General features: G+C 45.6%; 1 protein-coding gene across 1 annotated transcript; it reads left to right on the top strand.

The window, feature by feature from the left end:
* The first annotated feature begins 468 nt into the window (after nt 1–468).
* OTUD3 (OTU deubiquitinase 3) lies at nt 469–16,298 on the top strand. The gene is made up of 8 exons (XM_077837260.1): nt 469–737; nt 2,605–2,753; nt 4,085–4,197; nt 8,246–8,368; nt 9,168–9,293; nt 10,045–10,141; nt 11,001–11,188; nt 12,258–16,298. Exons 1-8 carry the CDS (start codon nt 517–519, stop codon nt 12,432–12,434), a joined length of 1,194 nt encoding a protein of 397 aa, XP_077693386.1. The 5' UTR covers nt 469–516; the 3' UTR covers nt 12,435–16,298.
* Nucleotides 16,299–16,952: the final 654 nt, after the last annotated feature.

Genomic DNA, 16,952 nt, shown 5'->3' on the forward strand with positions numbered 1-16,952 from the left:
CCCACCCCTTCCTCTCTGCACAATTTCTTCCTTCCACTCTTGTCACACCAATCAGGCTCAGTCTCCCCTTCTCCCCAGACCCAGGCTCACATTTCCCTTCCTCCTTTCCCAAGTTCAGCCCTCCTCTCCCACTTCCCTCCCCACATTCCCCCAGGCTCAGCTTCTGCACCTCCTACCCCCAAGGCTCAGGCTCAGGCCCCCCTTGATCTCTGAGGCTTAGCATCCCTTTCCCTAGTTTCCCCCCTCCACTCCTCTGCACCAGGCTCAGCCTCTTCCTTTCCCCCAAACTCAGCCTCCTGTCCTCTCTCCCGGGTCAGCCTCCTGAAGATGGCGGACCCCATTGACCACGGTTGAGTAGGAGCCGCTCTGGCCCGTCTTGGGCACGCTCTATGGTCCTAGCGGTAGAAAGGCCGTCACGTGACAGAGGCGGGACGAAGCCGGCCAGGGAGGCGGGGTTCCGGCGCAGGCCGCACAGCCGCCGGTGTAGCGTTGGGGGCTTGGGGCAGCAGCCGGGTCATGTCCCGCAGGCAGGCGGCCAAGGCGCGGCCCGGCGGCGGGGGCAAGAAGGCGGAGATGGAGCGGAAGCGGGACGAGCGGGCGGCCCGCCGGGCGCTGGCCAAGGAGCGCAGGAACCGGGCCCCCCCGGAGGGCGGCGGCGGCGCGGCCCAGGAGTTCGTTAGCTTCGGCAACCAGCTGCAGGCGCTGGGCCTCAAGCTGCGCGAGGTGCCGGGCGACGGGTGAGCGCGCGGAGGCGAGGCCACGCCCCCCTGCCGGGCCCCCTCGCGCACTACGCCCCCCCCCGTGCTCTCCGCTGCGCCACGCCCCCTGCCCGGGCACCCAGCTGTGCCCGCCTGCGCTGGGCACGCTGCCCTGGGGTGCAGCCCAGGCCGTCGGCTCCTGTTGTCCTGGGCACACGGCCCTTGACCCAGGTACCAGCCCCCCCACCCCTCACCCATCCCTGGCAGCCTGACCCCACCCTCCAGCTCCTCTGCACCACACGCGCTGGCTTCCCTGATCCAGGTTCACAGCACTCGCGCCGCCCATGTGCCTCAGCACGGACCTAGGTTTCAGAGGGGTCGCCCTGTTAGTCCGTATCAGCAAAAACAACGAGGAGACCGTGTGGCATCTTAGGGACTAACAGATTTATTTGGGCATAAGTTTGCATCTGATTAAGTTGGTTTTAGCCCACGACAGCTTATGCCCAAATAAATTTGTTAGTCTCTAAGGTGCCACAAGGACGCTGCCTTGTTTTAACATGAACCTAGTGGTTCATGTACTCTCCAAAAACAATACTGAAAATTACTTGGGCTTGCTTCAATTCTGTCGCCTTGTAGGAAGTGTTAATGCAGCACATATAGGGGCTGAGGACTAAGTGAGGGCACCTGTAGGCTGCCTTGTAGAACTAGGAGGTAGTAGTCTATCCACTTGATGACAAGAGGAGAGGACAGTATTGCAACTGTGAAACTGGCAAGAATCTTATCAGTTTCACTTTACAGTTTTTTGAGTTTTTTTTAGAAAGCTTTGAGCTGCAGCAGAGGCAAGGAATGGAGTTGATCGAAAGGGGAGAGACCCCCCAGAATCCAAGCTGAGGCAGAGGTACAAGTGTGGAGACACCTCAAAAATCAGAAGCACAGGGGTAGAGGTTGGGAGAGCGTGCGTTCCTTCTAGCGTCTACAGGAGTCCTTTGTCTGGGGAGGGCAGCCTTCAAATTTATCAGGTTTTTATTGGCTAAAGGCAGATCTGGAAGATGGAGGCCCCTGAACCAGGGTCGCAGGACATAACAGTGTTGGGAATCTCGGTCCCATTTTCTGTTCCAGCAGCTGGAGATTAGGTTCTCAATGGTGGACTGACCCTCATATTTTACATTGGCCTGTGGCTGTTAGGTGTCTCATTAACTTTTTAATCTCTGATATGTTCCCATCAGTCTTGTTACCTGTATTTTGAATAGCAGTTGAATGCTCTCTCACCTGATAAATAATCCAGTTTTTGTAACTTATACATATATATGCTAAAGACACAATGTCACTATATATACTTGATTGAGGAGGGCAGGTTGAATGACCCAACCCCTTGAAGAGATCATCATGTTAGAGAACATCCCAATTCTTTAAAATATACCTATAGTTAACCCTTTGGGTAGGGGGTGACTACTGCATTAAGGGATAACAGAATAGTTGACTGTGTGGAAAGTGTCGCTATTCAATAACTTGCTCTTTGTAGCATCCCATCCTTTGTCTTGGCTGGGATTTTTGAAGCGATTTAAAGGAATTAGGTGCCCAAATCCCCCTGATTTCAAGGACAGTTGTTGGCCCATGAGTCAGTGGTTTTCTATCTTGTTCTTAGCGGATAGGTGACTAATTCAGTAAAAGCAGTACACTCTTGCTGCTAGTAGGTAAACACTTACAGTTTCAGTAGAGATGCTGAGTGAACATGGAGGTTGTGCTCATCTCACTACAGGCATGACGTGCAGGGAAGCTTACTTTCCTGCTGCCATGACTGCACTGTTCCTATATGTAAATCACAGATTTCAGCATTAATCAGATACCTTTCACCAATGTTAAATACATGGCAAACAGACTATTCTGAAGTGTTGTCTTTCTACAGCAACTGTTTGTTCCGGGCCCTTGGTGACCAGCTTGAGGGGCACTCCAGAAACCACCTCAAATACCGCCAGGAAACAGTGGATTACATGATAAAGCAGAGGGAAGATTTTGAACCTTTTGTGGAGGATGATGTTCCCTTTGAGAGACATGGTATGGAAACTGTAGGATCCTGGCAGAAGGAGTTATTGTGTAAATAATCCCTTAGCTAAACCTCTCGCCCTTCCATTTTCCCAACCCAAAGCTACCTTAGAGTAGCTATTTATTCTTCAGATGCAATTTGTAGACACAAGAGTTTTCCACCAACAAGGCTTTAGGGGAGGGTGGGAGGCCAGCCAGGAAGGCGAGCTGCTAATTGGTCTTGGTATGTGGACAAATACGGGAGCAGTTTGGAGAGGCAAAGAAGCCTAAGGGTATATCTACACTGTAGCACTGAGGTGTAATTCCCAGGTTGGGTAGATGTATGTGTGGCTGCAGTGGCCTGGGTGGTGGCTTAGGTTAGCTGCCCACATATGTACCTAGGATCTTGGACTGGGTTGTACTCAGGCAGCTAGCCCAAGCCGCTGCTTGTGCTTTCATCGCCACACTGCTATTTTTAAGGTGCTTGCTTGATCAGAGCTAGCACACCTATGTCTACCCGAGTTGGGAATTTCACCATGCAGCTGCAATGTAGACCCACTGTAAGTGAGTTAGGTACCCAACTCCCATTGAATTTCAGTGAGTGAGTGCCCAACTCTTTGGGTTCCTTTGAAAATCTCACCCTAAACTGCTTGGTTTTAGTATGACTTCAGATTAAGTGGAAGCCTTGCTGTATAACATTATATAATGCTAACTCTACGTAAGAGCAAAAACAGAGCCTTATTTAGACTTTGCTATACGAGCCTGGAGAAACCCTTAAGTAAGGGCTTGCCTACACTACTGCTCGGGGCCGATTTAAGATATACAACCTCAGCTATGTGAATAGCGTAGCTGAAGTCGACGTACTTAGATCTACGTACCACGGTGTCTTCGCTGTGGTAAGTCAACAGGTGACGCTCTCCTGTCGATTGCACTTGTGCATCTCATTCTGGTGGAGTACCGGAGTTGATGGGAGAGCGCTCAGTGGTTGATTTACCACGTCTAAATCGACCCCTGCTGGATCGAACGCTGCCCGCTGATCCAGCGAGTTGTGTAGACAAGCCCTAACACACAGGTGATACAGGAAACGGTTTTTAGTGACTCATTACATGGCATGCTTCTTTCTGAGTTACTGCTGAGCTGACAACCTCACGTGTGTTAGGGAAGACTGTTGTGGTAGAAGCATTTTCTATGGTGATTAAAGACCCTCCTGATCTTTGTTATGGCCAAATTCCAACATAAATAATCACATTTGTCTGTCAGGCTTGTTGCTGAGGTGTGGTTCTCTTTCGCCACCAGTGTTTCTGTAGGTGTCAAATTCAAATCTCTAACCTTTTCTGCATCCATTTTGAATTATTTTTTTTTAGTTGCCAATTTGGCGAAGCCTGGTACATTTGCTGGCAATGATGCTATTGTGGCATTTGCAAGGAACAATCAAATGAATGTGGTTATTCATCAGCTCAATGCCCCTCTGTGGCAGGTAAGAATCAACGCTGAACTTTCCTACTTTGGCCTGGCTTCATGCTGACTAATACAGATGGTGTTAAATTTGCTGATGTCTGATGTTTCTTTTTCAAATTACTCTTGGCTGGGTTTTGGAATGATGCTGAGTGGCTCTTTGCTTCCCTCCTCCCTCCTGCAAAGTTTCTCCCAAAATGTAAGCAAGGAGGAGCGGGATAAGACACTCTAATTTTGGCCAATAAATAGCGATTGAACATCTGAAACTTAAGCATGTCAGGCCAGATAGTCTTGTGTAAACTGACATCTCCATTGAGTGAGACTTACATCACCTGAGGATTAGGCATATGTGTAGAATGTGTTTTGATATTAGATTGAGTTAAGGTTGGGGAAGGTTCTTGGTGCTGACATGCTTTAGGAGTTAGAAAATAAGTGTGGTAAGGCTGTCAACCTAATGTAGGAGTTGGTGTTGTGGCAAGGCCCTTTGATGCCTGTTGTGTGTGAAGCTCCATTAGTTGGTGTTTTGGGTAAGTGCAGACTGAGTTAGTGTTTTTGTGGGTGACATGGAGTGGATAGAACCATAAACTTCTTGCAGTAACTCTGCAGGACAAATTAGCACTGGCCAAAGCAGTATTGGTTTAGCTACATGGATGTAGAACTTCTGGGATGTGCAGAAATCAGTTGGGTTGATCCCCTGTGTGAATTCTCTATGTATTTCCTAAGATTTGTGTCCTATTTAACTACTACTGAACTGCTTTGAAAGCTACTGCTGCTTTACATTGCTGTTTTACTGAAATCAGTGAATTGTTAGGATCTACCATGTACGGTGTGTTTGCTAGTGGTATTTTGAATGACATTCAGGTAAATGTCACCAGCATAAGAACGTGGACTATGCAGGGACTGAGATGTTTGAGAGAGCTCTTTGTTAGCTTGCCTCAATCCTCTGTAATACAACAACAAGCATATCTGTTAAACAGTTCCCTTGGGAGGTTGGCAAAGTCTGAGATGACAGAAGAATGAGCTATCTGTATGGATTCTCATAGTGAATGAATCCATACTGAACCTTCCCCCTCTGTATTCAGAGGAGCAGCATGTGAGTGTGGATCTTCAGTCCTGGATCATTCATCTGTATGTCTGTGCTTTAGTGAGGTGGAGGTAAAGGAGTAGCCCTCCTTTACAAATAGTACAACAAAATGCATAGATTAGGTCTACTGCAGAGTCAGAGAAGTTATAAATTGGAAGGTCTAATTGGCATTTTAAATGCACTCCAGCATGCTGTAAAGTAAACTGTTGGATGGATTTCAGAAGTAGAAAGGTGCATTTAGAGAGTTTCGATGACCCAATATAAGTTAGGTAGCTAACCCACATATACTAAAGAAAAAGCATTCTACTATTATGCTAAATTAGCTAGTTACGAATCCAGCAAGAATAATGCTCAGCTGTGGTAGAACCTCAGAGTTATGAGCTGACCAGTCAACCATACCCCTCATTTGTAACCGGAAGTACACAATCATGCAGCAGGAGAGACCAAATAAAACAAACACAGTACAGCGCTGTGTTAAATGTAAAATACCAAAAAAAAAAAAAAGCAGCATTGTTCTTCTGCATAATAAAGTCTCAAAGCTGTGTTAAGTCAATATTCAGTTGTAAACTTTTGAAAGAACCATAATGTTTTGTTCAGAGTTAGGAACAACCTCTGTTCCCGAGATGTTTGTAACTCTGAGGTTCTATTGTACTTGGCTTCTCAGAGCATGTAGAGGCAACCACTATGCAGGAGCTCATGGAGAGGTTACTCAGGTTATTGTTTTGAGCTGGTTGTGCAAGTTGATGTGCTCACTCTTATCAGTACATCATGTATCACCTCAACAATTACTGCCTGAGTGTTCCCTCATTCAGTGACCATTTTCAGTGCCCTCACTACAGGGGTTATGATGAGATTCCTTGTCTTGTGTGACTGAATGTAGTGCTGATGAAAGGTGCTAGTTGACAGCCCCAGTGATGGAAGTCCCCTACCACAGAACAAGTATATTGGGGCAGCTGTGTAGATCTCTCCCTACAACTGCCATTGTGCCTCAGAGAGATTATTTTATATGCTTCTCTTGAGCCCTTGGTCTCAGCAATAGAACAGATGGGGGTTGACTTGTAAGAGAGACATCTTAAGCACAAAGCAACCAACCTGAGAAAATCCTGGTAGAGCAAGTATTCAACACCTCCCACTCTACTTATTTCTCAATCATTTTTGGTCTGCTCTAAAGCCTAGTGAAGTCACTGGACATCTTTCCATTGACACCGTTGGGGTTTGGATCAGCCCTCTTGATTTATTTGGAAAAAATGCTTTTTGAGATGCATATTACACATGGAGTTACAGGGTTTGCTTTGTGCCTAATGATGCCATTGCCATTCTCCTTTGGTTTAAGGTGCTCTCCCTAACAAGGTCTATTTCCAGTACAAATTAGCACCTTAACCGCCATAAACGTCTCCCCCTTACTCTCACAGATATTATGGAGCACACAGCAAGCAGCAATAACAATGGGAATGTTGGTTGCGCTGAGGTCTGACCTACTCAGCAAACAGCGCCAGTGAGCTTTTAAATGTCCAAAGGCGCATTCTACCACGATTCTGCACTTGCTCAGCCTATAGTTGAACTGCTCCTTACTACTGTCCAGGCTTCATGAGCCATGGGAGCAAGGGGTAGGCGTGACCGCACGGTGCTACCAGCTGGGAGAGCAGGCTGAGGCAGAAGCCTCCAGCTCACATGATATTCCAGGCAGGACTGAGTCTCCATGAGATGAAACTTAAAGAAGAGAATGACCTGGAGTATCTGGCTCCCATTCGGTGCTCTAAGAGGAGGATAGCCATGTCTGTCCAGGTGCCCCTGCTCGACCTCACCAAGGTCTGCCAGGAGCACCCAGGAGACGTACAATGTTGTCGGTCCTACTACACTGTCTGCTGCGAAGGCAAGGAGTTGCTGCTGTATAGCAATGCAGTACCGTGTCTGCCAGCAGCACCCAGGAGACGTACAGTGAGCTGAGCGGGCTCCATGCTTGCTGTGGTATGGCGTCTGCATGGGTAACCCAGGAAAAAAGGCGTGAAACGATTGTCTGCCATTGCCCTCACAGAGGGAGGATGGGAGGGGGGCCTGACGACATGTACCCGAAACTACCCGCGATAATGTTTTTGCCCCATCAGGCATTGGGAGCTTAACCCAGAATTCCAATGGGTGGTGGAGACTGCGAGAACTGTGGGATAGCTACCCACAGTGCACTGCTCTGTAAGTTGATGCCAGCCACTGTAGTGAGGATGCACTTCGCCGACTTAATGCGCTTAGTGTGGACATACGCAATTGACTGTATAATCTGTTTCTAAAAATCGACTTCTCTAAAATCGACATAATTTTGTAGTGTAGACATACCCTTAGTTGCTTTCAGAAACATGGAGGAGCGAGCGTTCTTCGTGCTGCTTTGGGTATTGGTCATCTGGTTTGGCAAGTAAGTAAAGGAGGAGCTGACTTATAAATATTTGGTTATGAAAATGGATTTAATTCTCTGCATTCCATTTCAGAGTTGGGATCTTAAACCTCTTATGTAAAAAAGTTTAAGTAACTTAAAATATCAGGGTGCCTTCCTATATTTAGAGCTTGAGTTATTCTAGCAGCTGTTACATCCCTAGAAGCAGCTAATTCCCAGGCTTGGTGTCTTTTCTACAGATATTGCTAAGCTTTGGCTGGCACAAATGAAAACTTTAGTTTTCTTTAATTTCTAGGCCTGCTGTAGTAGTAAAGAGCAAAAATTGACCAGCACTGCATTTCTAAAGTCGTAAGAATCAAGCAGCTGATATGGCTTCCTAGTACTAGAGCTTGCATATTATAGATATTATTTTAAGTACATCTGGACTACTGCCTAAATGTTCCTTAGTTAAAGGTCTTAGCTATCTAGGTAGTTTCCTAGGTCAATGTTTTGTATTGGTCTTGAGCACTGCTTGATTGAAAGGAAAAAAAAATCAAATGCTCTTCAGAATGTAAAGTTGATTCAAATTCAAGGCCTCTTTGGGAATCTCTCCATCTTCCTCAGATTCGAGGCACGGATAAAAGCAACGCAAGGGAACTGCACATCGCCTATCGGTATGGCGAGCACTATGATAGCGTGCGGAGAATAAATGACAACTCTGAAGCCCCCGCACATCTTCAAACAGAGGTGGGTGATGACAGAACAATCTCCTCTGGTCTGGTGTGGGCATCAAACTAGAGTCTGGGTCTCCGGTATCTGCCTGCTCGATTTGATTGACTATGTCAGAAGTGATCGTCTTCGATGGTGTGCGCGCGTGCATGCGGCACCCTCTCATTGACGGTGTTGGTGTTGAGCATTGGGGTGTAAAAAATGTCCCCCAGTTGTTACAGTTGGTGATGTCCACTTAGCAGGCTGTTGGAGAAAGTGTCTACATTTACAGGACTGGGATGCTACTGAATTCTAGTCCTGGCTCTGATCAGTGCAGAGTGCCCAAATGTCCTTGAATCGTGTAAACACGTGATGTGCGTGCACCTCCAATGTAAAAAACCGGGGGGAGATGAAGGTGAAACAGCCTTACCCTAGAGCCATCTCTGTCCCTCATTAGCTATGGAGGGTTAGAGTGTGTTGTCCCGGAGTCACTGTGTATGCAGTTTTACAACATGCACCTTCTAGGTGAGGGTAAGTACTTGAAGTCTGCTTGCTATACATAATCCTACAGCATCAGAAGCTTTTCACCGTGTAATGCAAGGCTCGGGCAACAGTGGAAATGACAATGGAAAATTATCCAGTTTGTGGGGTGTGTGTTTGTTTGTTTGTTTGTTTTAATAAAGGACATTCCAGGCAAAGGTATTTAATTCTCTAGCCAAGTTCAATGGTTAGCGTTAGATTTCCTTTTGTCATGTCTTGAAATGACCATATCTTCATATGCTAGGGGACCCTGATTGGACCCATGCTGGTACTTTTCATGGTTTCCTTGTCATTGCAGATGCTGTGTAAAAATGAATCTAATAAGAGGGAGAAAATCAGGCCACAGAAGGCCGAATCTGAAGAGGAGTTAGAGGATGAAGTGGAAGATGCTGTACAAAAAGTCTGTAATGCAACTGGGTGTTCGGTCAGTATTTTGTCTAATCTTCATTTCTGAGTGATGCACTCAATGGAGGGCGCCTCTTATTACATCAAAGGTGACCTGCAAATGGGTCATGGGCTGGTGCTGCTGAGCAGTTTCAGCACCAGAGCTGCAAATCGCTGGTCAGGACTTTCAAGAGACATGCGTCATGCTACCCATATATTAGCTACAGGTGAAGTATTTCAGGAATGACCGGATTTTTTTTTTGGGTGTTCAGCTTGAGGCCCCTTGAAGGTGCCAGATTTTCAGAGAGTGCCGAGAACCCATTCGCTGAAATTCAGGCCCTTTAAGGTATTGTAAAGTGGGCACCCAAAATCCCTAGTCACTTTGGCCATCGTTGTTAAATAGCTGTAATTAGTAGCCGTACTGTCCCTGTAGATTATTATCTGTATTGTAGTAGCTCCTAGGGGCAGACCAAGAATTGGGCTCCATAGTGCTGGGGTACATACAGACAGAACAGGGACTCTCCAGTACTCTGAAGTGCTTAGATCATGCGGGCTATACCTTAGCACATCAGCACTCGTCTGCTTGACTGTGCAATCAGAGTTTTTGGATTCGGCCGCTGAGTTTAAATCAGATTTGTCACTTACTCTGCCCTACTGAAAACTAGAACGGTGTAAATTTATAAGAATTTCCCAACCAAGATTTGCTTTTAGCTAGAACGTGTAGATAATTGTTTAACAGGTCTGAGGGGTTCAAATCTATCCCACATATTAATATCTCTATTTGCGGCTAGGATGTTGATTTAATCGTCCAGATTCTGGAAGTGAAGAACTACGATATTGACTCTGCAATATTTGGCATTCTCCAAGTGAATGAAGTGAAAAGAATCTGTAAGTAAATGGAGGATTTTTTAAATACTCTTGTGTTTCTGAGAAATGCTGGCAGGAGGGCACTGGAGACAAAGGTTTTCTCCTTATCCACATGAGATGCGTAGCACTGGCAGTAGCAGTGCAAGCTTCTCCTCGCATGTCCCACCAGGGTGCCTCAGCCCCAGCTTGAAAGGATCACCTGTGAGGGGATAAGATTAAACTTCTACTCTGATCAATGCTTGGTGACTCAGCTGAGGCTTCCAGGGTGGGGCCATCTATGAAGCTGGTTTCAGTGACTATGCTAGAAACTTGAGTGAGCCCACCAACTGATTTCATCCAGGACACTGAGCAGCTAGTCTCAACCAACCTGCGCTGGGTTTGTGCTGATGACATAACAGTTACAAGGCTCCACTTCAGATTACTGATGCTATTCAGTCCCTCAGATAAATGGATTTTCAGTGTTTACTAATTGATCTCATTGATTCTAATCTATTCTAAACCTGCTATTGCACTCAGGCCTCTGGTGTCCCTTCACCTGAGACTTTTAGGTCCTGAGCAAATTTTCACCACAAAGTTAATAAAAGCATACTACTAAAAGGCAACAAGGATCAAGTACATTCTTGTGTGTGTGTATATATATATATGGTCCTCTTTTGAACCATGCAACGGGTGTGAAATTTGAGGTTTCCCAAAAAAAAAAAAGTGTGGGCTCCATAAATTGGTTACCATGAGCAGCCCCATAACTAGCTAAGTGGTTTAAGCAGTATATGCCACTTTCTTAAATTAAAGCCTTGCAGAAAGGCCACTGGGAACCCAGTGACATTCTGTAACCAAGAGATGGATTGTATTAGTGTCTGAGTGAAATCTCTTCCCTTGATAGATTCTAAAGAGGAATGTGAGACCCAGGCCAAAGGTCAGAAGTCACAGAGCTCAGCCTTGTGGAAGGAGAATGGAAGTGGCACCAGAATATTTGGAAATCAGGGGTTGCATCAGGATGGAACAAAAAACAACGAGACACAGGCTAGTCCAGATGAAGAGAATCAAACCAACAAAAAACATTTCCCAAAGGTATCTATCTGGAGGGCTGGGAGCAGGTCAGCTGCAGGTTCAGTGGAACTGTGACATTCTGGTGAACTTGATTAAGGTTTAATCCTGGAAACATTTTGCCCATGTATACAAACTTACTGTATTGCTGCAAGAAATGCACTCCCTGAACTTGTTAGCTGTACTGCTGGGATCTGATCTGTGTCAGGCCATGCTCTTCTGACAAAGGGGAACAAGAATGTTACACTAACATGTGGCCTCTTGTTTCTCAAATGAGAAGATGCTAAAGTCCTGGGAGAGTGCCTATGTGTGTACATTCAGGCCTCTGGTTTGTAGCCTTGTGCTTTAATATCATCCTGTTTTCCTCCCTGTGCTATAGAACAGCATATTCCTCTGTCTTGAATAGGGCCTATGGGTAGGATCCTACCAAATTCACAGCCATGAAAAATGCATCATGGACCATGAAATCTGGTCTCCCTCCATGAAATCCGATCTTGTGTGCTTTTACCCTATACTATGCAGATTGCATGGGGGAGACCAGTGTTTCTCAAATTGGGGGTCCTGACCCAAAGGGGAGTTGCAGGTGGGGGGTGTCACAAGGTTATTTTAGGGGGGGTGCAATATTGCCACCCTTCTGCACTGCCTTCGGAGCTGGGCAGCCAGAGAGCGGCGGCTGCTGGCCGGGAACGCGGCTCTGAAGGCAGAGCCATTGCCAGCAGCAGCACAGAGTAAGGGTGGCCCGGTCTGATGTTGCCACCCTGACTTCTGCGCTGCTGCCTGCAGAGCTGGGCGGCCGGAGAGCGGCGGCTGCTGGCTCAGGGCCCTGCTCTGCAGGCGGCAGCGCAGAAGTCAGGGTCGTAATACCACAACCCCCTCTAAAATAGCCTTGTGACCTCCCCACAACTCCTTTTTGGGTCAGGACCCCTACAACTACAACACTGTGACATTTCAGATGTAAATAGCTGAAATCATGACCTTTATGATTTTAAAAATCCTATGTCTGTGAAATTGACCAAAATGGACTATGAATTTGGTAGGGCCCTACCTATGGGTGTTTGAAAGTGTATTTATTGTTGGACTCTTCCCTTTTAAGGTATCCAATAAACAAAGGAAGGAGCAGCAGCGGCTAGAGAAGAAGAAGAGGCAGGAAGAAAGGCACCGGCAGAAAGTCCTGGCCAACAGGAGTAACAATGCAGACAACAACAGGAGTGAGACAGACTCGGATACGCAAGTCACCCTGGTGAAGACCCTTGCAGCTCTGAACATATGACTGATAGTATTGTGGGTTCTTTGATGGAATATGTGAATGGCAAATAAGACTGATAGGAAGGGCACTGAGCTTTCAGACAAAGCCATCTTCAAAGCAGATTCCCCAACACCCCTCTATTTTTAAACAATGTTTCCGTGGGGTTCTCTTTGGTTCTCCAGCTGTGGGAAGAACAACTCTTCAGTAACACTAAAGAGCATCAGCCAAGCTTGTGAGAGCTGGGCAATCAAGGTTAAGCAAAGTGAAAATGCCGACACTTGTTTTTACTATTCCTGAAACAGAGTCTATTCAACCTTGATCCATCACCCAACACACCTTGTGTGAATTTTGCTTGGAGATCTCACAATATTACTTAAGTTAACTGACTACATTTTACAAAGCTCAAGCATGGAAGAGCTGTTATTTTAAGTTACTGTGCAGGAACATTTTAACTGCTTCCAACTCAGGAACTTTTCTTTCTCTATTTAAATTAAAATAGATTAGGACAAAATTCCCAAATCCCTTTCAAAGCTAAATCAGCCAAATGCTATACCAGACATGTTAGATATCTTTCCCTCTCCACTTGTAACTTGATAGCAAGTTATAGTCCAGATAGAGCTGCTCTTGCTTTTTTTGCACTAAGCCAGATGCTAAATGCTGCTAACTATTAGAGGAGATGGGAAAATGCAGGGAGATGGGGATGGTTGGGTCTATGCTTGTGTTTTTTGCACAGAGAGGGTGAACTCTTAAGTCTGGAGATGCTCTGATCTGCTGGCAACTGAGTTCCCCTTCTGACAATGCTGCTCCAATAATAGCAGGGGGATGCCAATGTATTCCCTACATTGCTGAGTGGATTCACCCAAACTGGTGAGGTTTAAGAAGATAATCTTTTACCATAAGCAGGTGTAAGATTGCTATTGTATAGTAACAAAGATGTGCTGGTGTTTGGACCATCCTCGACCTTGCGCCTGAGCATTCAGCACTAGAGTCCAAAATAGGGCCAAACTCCATAGTTCTTAATTTGATGGGTTGGAGCATTGGACATCACTTAAGTGTTTGGACCTGCATCAAGAGTTAAGTTTAAAAAGTGAGGGATGTGGGGGGGGGAAGCCCCTTACTCAGAATAAAGTCTAAGCAGAATATTTGACTGAGATGAGCTTTGAAAAGTGATCCTAGATGTCTTAATCATCGTACATTGGTACTAGAACATGTATAGACGTGAAAGATACACGTGTCCTTTTAGCTTAATTGCCAAATCTCTTAAGTGGTTCTTGGTTTCCTCTTACTGTATATTAACATTTGAAGCACTAGAAGAAATGGTGCTCTATTTGGCATGCCAGCAATATTAAAGGTTGCAGTAGAAGAGTAAAACTGTGAACTCTGACCTTAGAGTTTAAAAAGCCACTTGGTGGTAGTAAATATAATGAAAAGTAGCCCTTCTGCTTAGAGAGATGTGACGCTGCATCTAACCGGTCAGGAGGTACATTACTGGCAGATCAGTCCAAGTTTTGGAAGTCATTGTTCCAACTAGGCCACAAGACTCCAGAAGTGATTACGAACACCTAGCAACTTTGCACTTTGCTGCTCCGATTGCTAGTGAGGTGGGGGCCCGGGAGAGCTAAAAAGTGAATCTGACAAAGGGCATGTCACTTAATCAGCAGCAAATAAAAGGTATTTACAGCAGTGGGGAAAATGCTTTAGCAAGGTTGTATCTACAGGTCACTAAGAGGTTGCCTCCTTGCTTAGCCCCACTATGTTTTGATATAGGGAGGAGAGCCTGCTTCTGTAAGTGACTAGACAAATGTCTGAGCTGAAGTGACAATGCTGGTTCGTCAGCTGTATAACTAGGATTTGGATTCTTGATATTCTTTGTGAATCATGTAGCTTTTTCTTGAGTCAGAGCTGATTAGAGGATTGTTTTGTCCATCCGATTCTGGATGAGGAGTAGGGAGGAAGTTGTTCGGAAAGAAATATAGCTTCTACCATAAGCACAGAAGCTTCCTCCATCATTGACCCTGCAATTCCAACCTTGTTCTTGAAGAGATTCACTGGGCTGGCTTTTTCATGCAGTGCTATCAGATCTTTAGTGGGAGGGGAAGAGTGATCATACATTCAGATACTTAACTATGGTACCTGAAACGGAATATGCAATAGAAAATGCTTTCATTTGTAAGTGTAAATGAATTAAACAAGCTGCACTGGGCCGATTGTCTTGTTAAAGCACTCAACTTCACTCCAGCAAGCTGTGCCAAGAAATCCAGCCTGCAGTATTTGAGGGTCCCAAACTCTCCTGCCCTCTGTGATACAGACTCTCTGGTCTGGCTGATGGAAATTCTCCTCCCTTTAAAATCTAGAACATCTCTGACAGAGGGAGTTCCCTGTACTTTGTTCCTCCAGGAACTTCCTTTTGTGCCGGTTGGCTAAACGAGATTTGGCAGTTGTCCTCTAGGTGGCAGGCTGTGAATAGCCTTTACAGGGAGAAGATCATCAGGAAAATGAGCAGAGAATGAGTCCAATTCATTCCCGTACAGCTTTTATTGTCGAGCTCTTTGGTATGGAGCTAACTGTGCTACATTGGGTGTCTTTGCAGTGGGGTGATGAGCTCAGCAATTTTTTCCCTTGCCATTTTACATTAGGGTCAGTTCCCACCCATGTAGCAGACACCATCTCCATCCCAAGAAGCCTGCTGCTTGAGAATCCTCTGGTTTTATCAAGGTGGCTACTTAGTACAAAACTCATTGGGCTTAATGCTAGAATGGGACTTAAATAGCTCAGGATAGGCAGTGGTATATGGAGACTTCAAACTCTAGATCTCTCTGGATGCAGATACAGCTTTACCAATGGTAGTTTAGTGGCTTAGGTGAAATGAATACGTTTGAGTCCTGCTAGAAAGGTACTATCATCATGGGCACTTTGAGGCCTGAGACTGAATGAATATTGATTCCTTTGAAGTCTGAGAGGTGCTCCTTCAAGAGAAGTTCAGCAAACATTGTCAGAAGCTTTTACTGCCGCTGCTCCTTGTGATATACCTGTTTGGATAGAGGGTTAGCTCAGCAGGTGGAAACTTGCATAACTCCACTGACTTTAATGGAGTTAAATTGGTAATGTAAACCAAGCCTATGTTTGTATAACTGTTGCTAGTTATACTGACCTAACCCCCACTGTAGACCATGCTATGGGCTTCTCCCATCAACATAGCTACTGCCTCTTGGGGAAGTGGAGTACCTATGCCAATGGGGAAACTCTCCTATCTTCATTATGCACTACAGCACTAAGTGTAGACAAGCAATTATTGCCAAACTATGCAGGTTGAGCATGTGGTCAATTGTTCTTTAATGCTACCAGTCCAATACCTTCCTCCAGTAAACGTAAAGAGAAAATACCCCCATAGCAGTTAAATGGCATTGTAATTAAAACACTTGGCTGGAGGTTGCACATGGTAACAAAAGCAGGCTTGGGTCTGAGTAAGTGGCAGGGAGGGCTTCCCCTATCTTTAAATGTGCACTAATTCTAGTTCCTTTCTGGTGATACCTTAACCCTCCCTGGAGGGCATTCAATTCATCTGTTGACTTACCAATGGTCTTACCTCATCTGCAGTGCCCGACTATTAGAAGAGTCACATGACCTGTAGCATTTGCATCCATAGTAATGCTCCAGATGTCCCTAATTTCCCTTGGATTCTGTTGAAACTGAGTAGGGATCTTCTCTTCTCTCCCTTCCTACTTCAGAGTGCTCTGTGGGGCTCCTGCCCCGTCAAACCAAATGTCTGTCTCTTTTAATTTAATACTTGGTGCAATAGAAGCTGCAAAGACGTGCCATGAACTAGGAGAATGGATTTTTGTATATTGCTCGTACAGATTAAAGGCAACATTTTCAGATTACTAAAAACTGGCTTACTTCGTTTTGTTGAGTAAGAATGTACTAGCCAACACACCCAAGCAATCTGGTTCTTATCTGGTCCCCATTACTGTAGTGTGGGAGTGTTTCAGTGTTCAATGTATTTATCCTCAACACCCAGTGTGGTAGGGCAATGGAATCTCCATTTTATAGAGGAGGAACAGCGGCCCAGACATGCTAAGGGACCAGCCCAATGTGAGGCAAGCATGAACTGTGCAGCATCAACTCCATTCAGAGCTGGTTAGCTCCATTTTGCCACCCCTTTACACAATGATATTGTGCTGTGAAGAGGGCCAAATTAACAACCCTTCAGCAGAAAAGCTAAAGCAGGGCACTGATTGTGTACACTCTCCCATGGTGACTTAGTTCTAGGGTTACCACCTTTGTGGCTTAAACTACCCACTAAAATCTAGGTGGTTTGAAAATTCTAAGCATTTCTAGGTGCTAACCTTAAACCAAGTTACTCTTACACTGTATATCCAGGAAATTATCTGTGGTAAACATCCAAGATCTTCCTACATCCGCACCAGACCTGCTCAAAGACTACCACTAACGATCATGGTTTACAAGCCAATCCATGAGTTACATTACTTCATTCAGTGAAGACACCACTAACCAATTACCAGTGATTGTAGGCAGGCCTGC

The sequence above is a fragment of the Eretmochelys imbricata genome, chromosome 18 (assembly GCF_965152235.1).
Source record: "Eretmochelys imbricata isolate rEreImb1 chromosome 18, rEreImb1.hap1, whole genome shotgun sequence".
Taxonomy (NCBI): domain Eukaryota; kingdom Metazoa; phylum Chordata; order Testudines; family Cheloniidae; genus Eretmochelys; species Eretmochelys imbricata.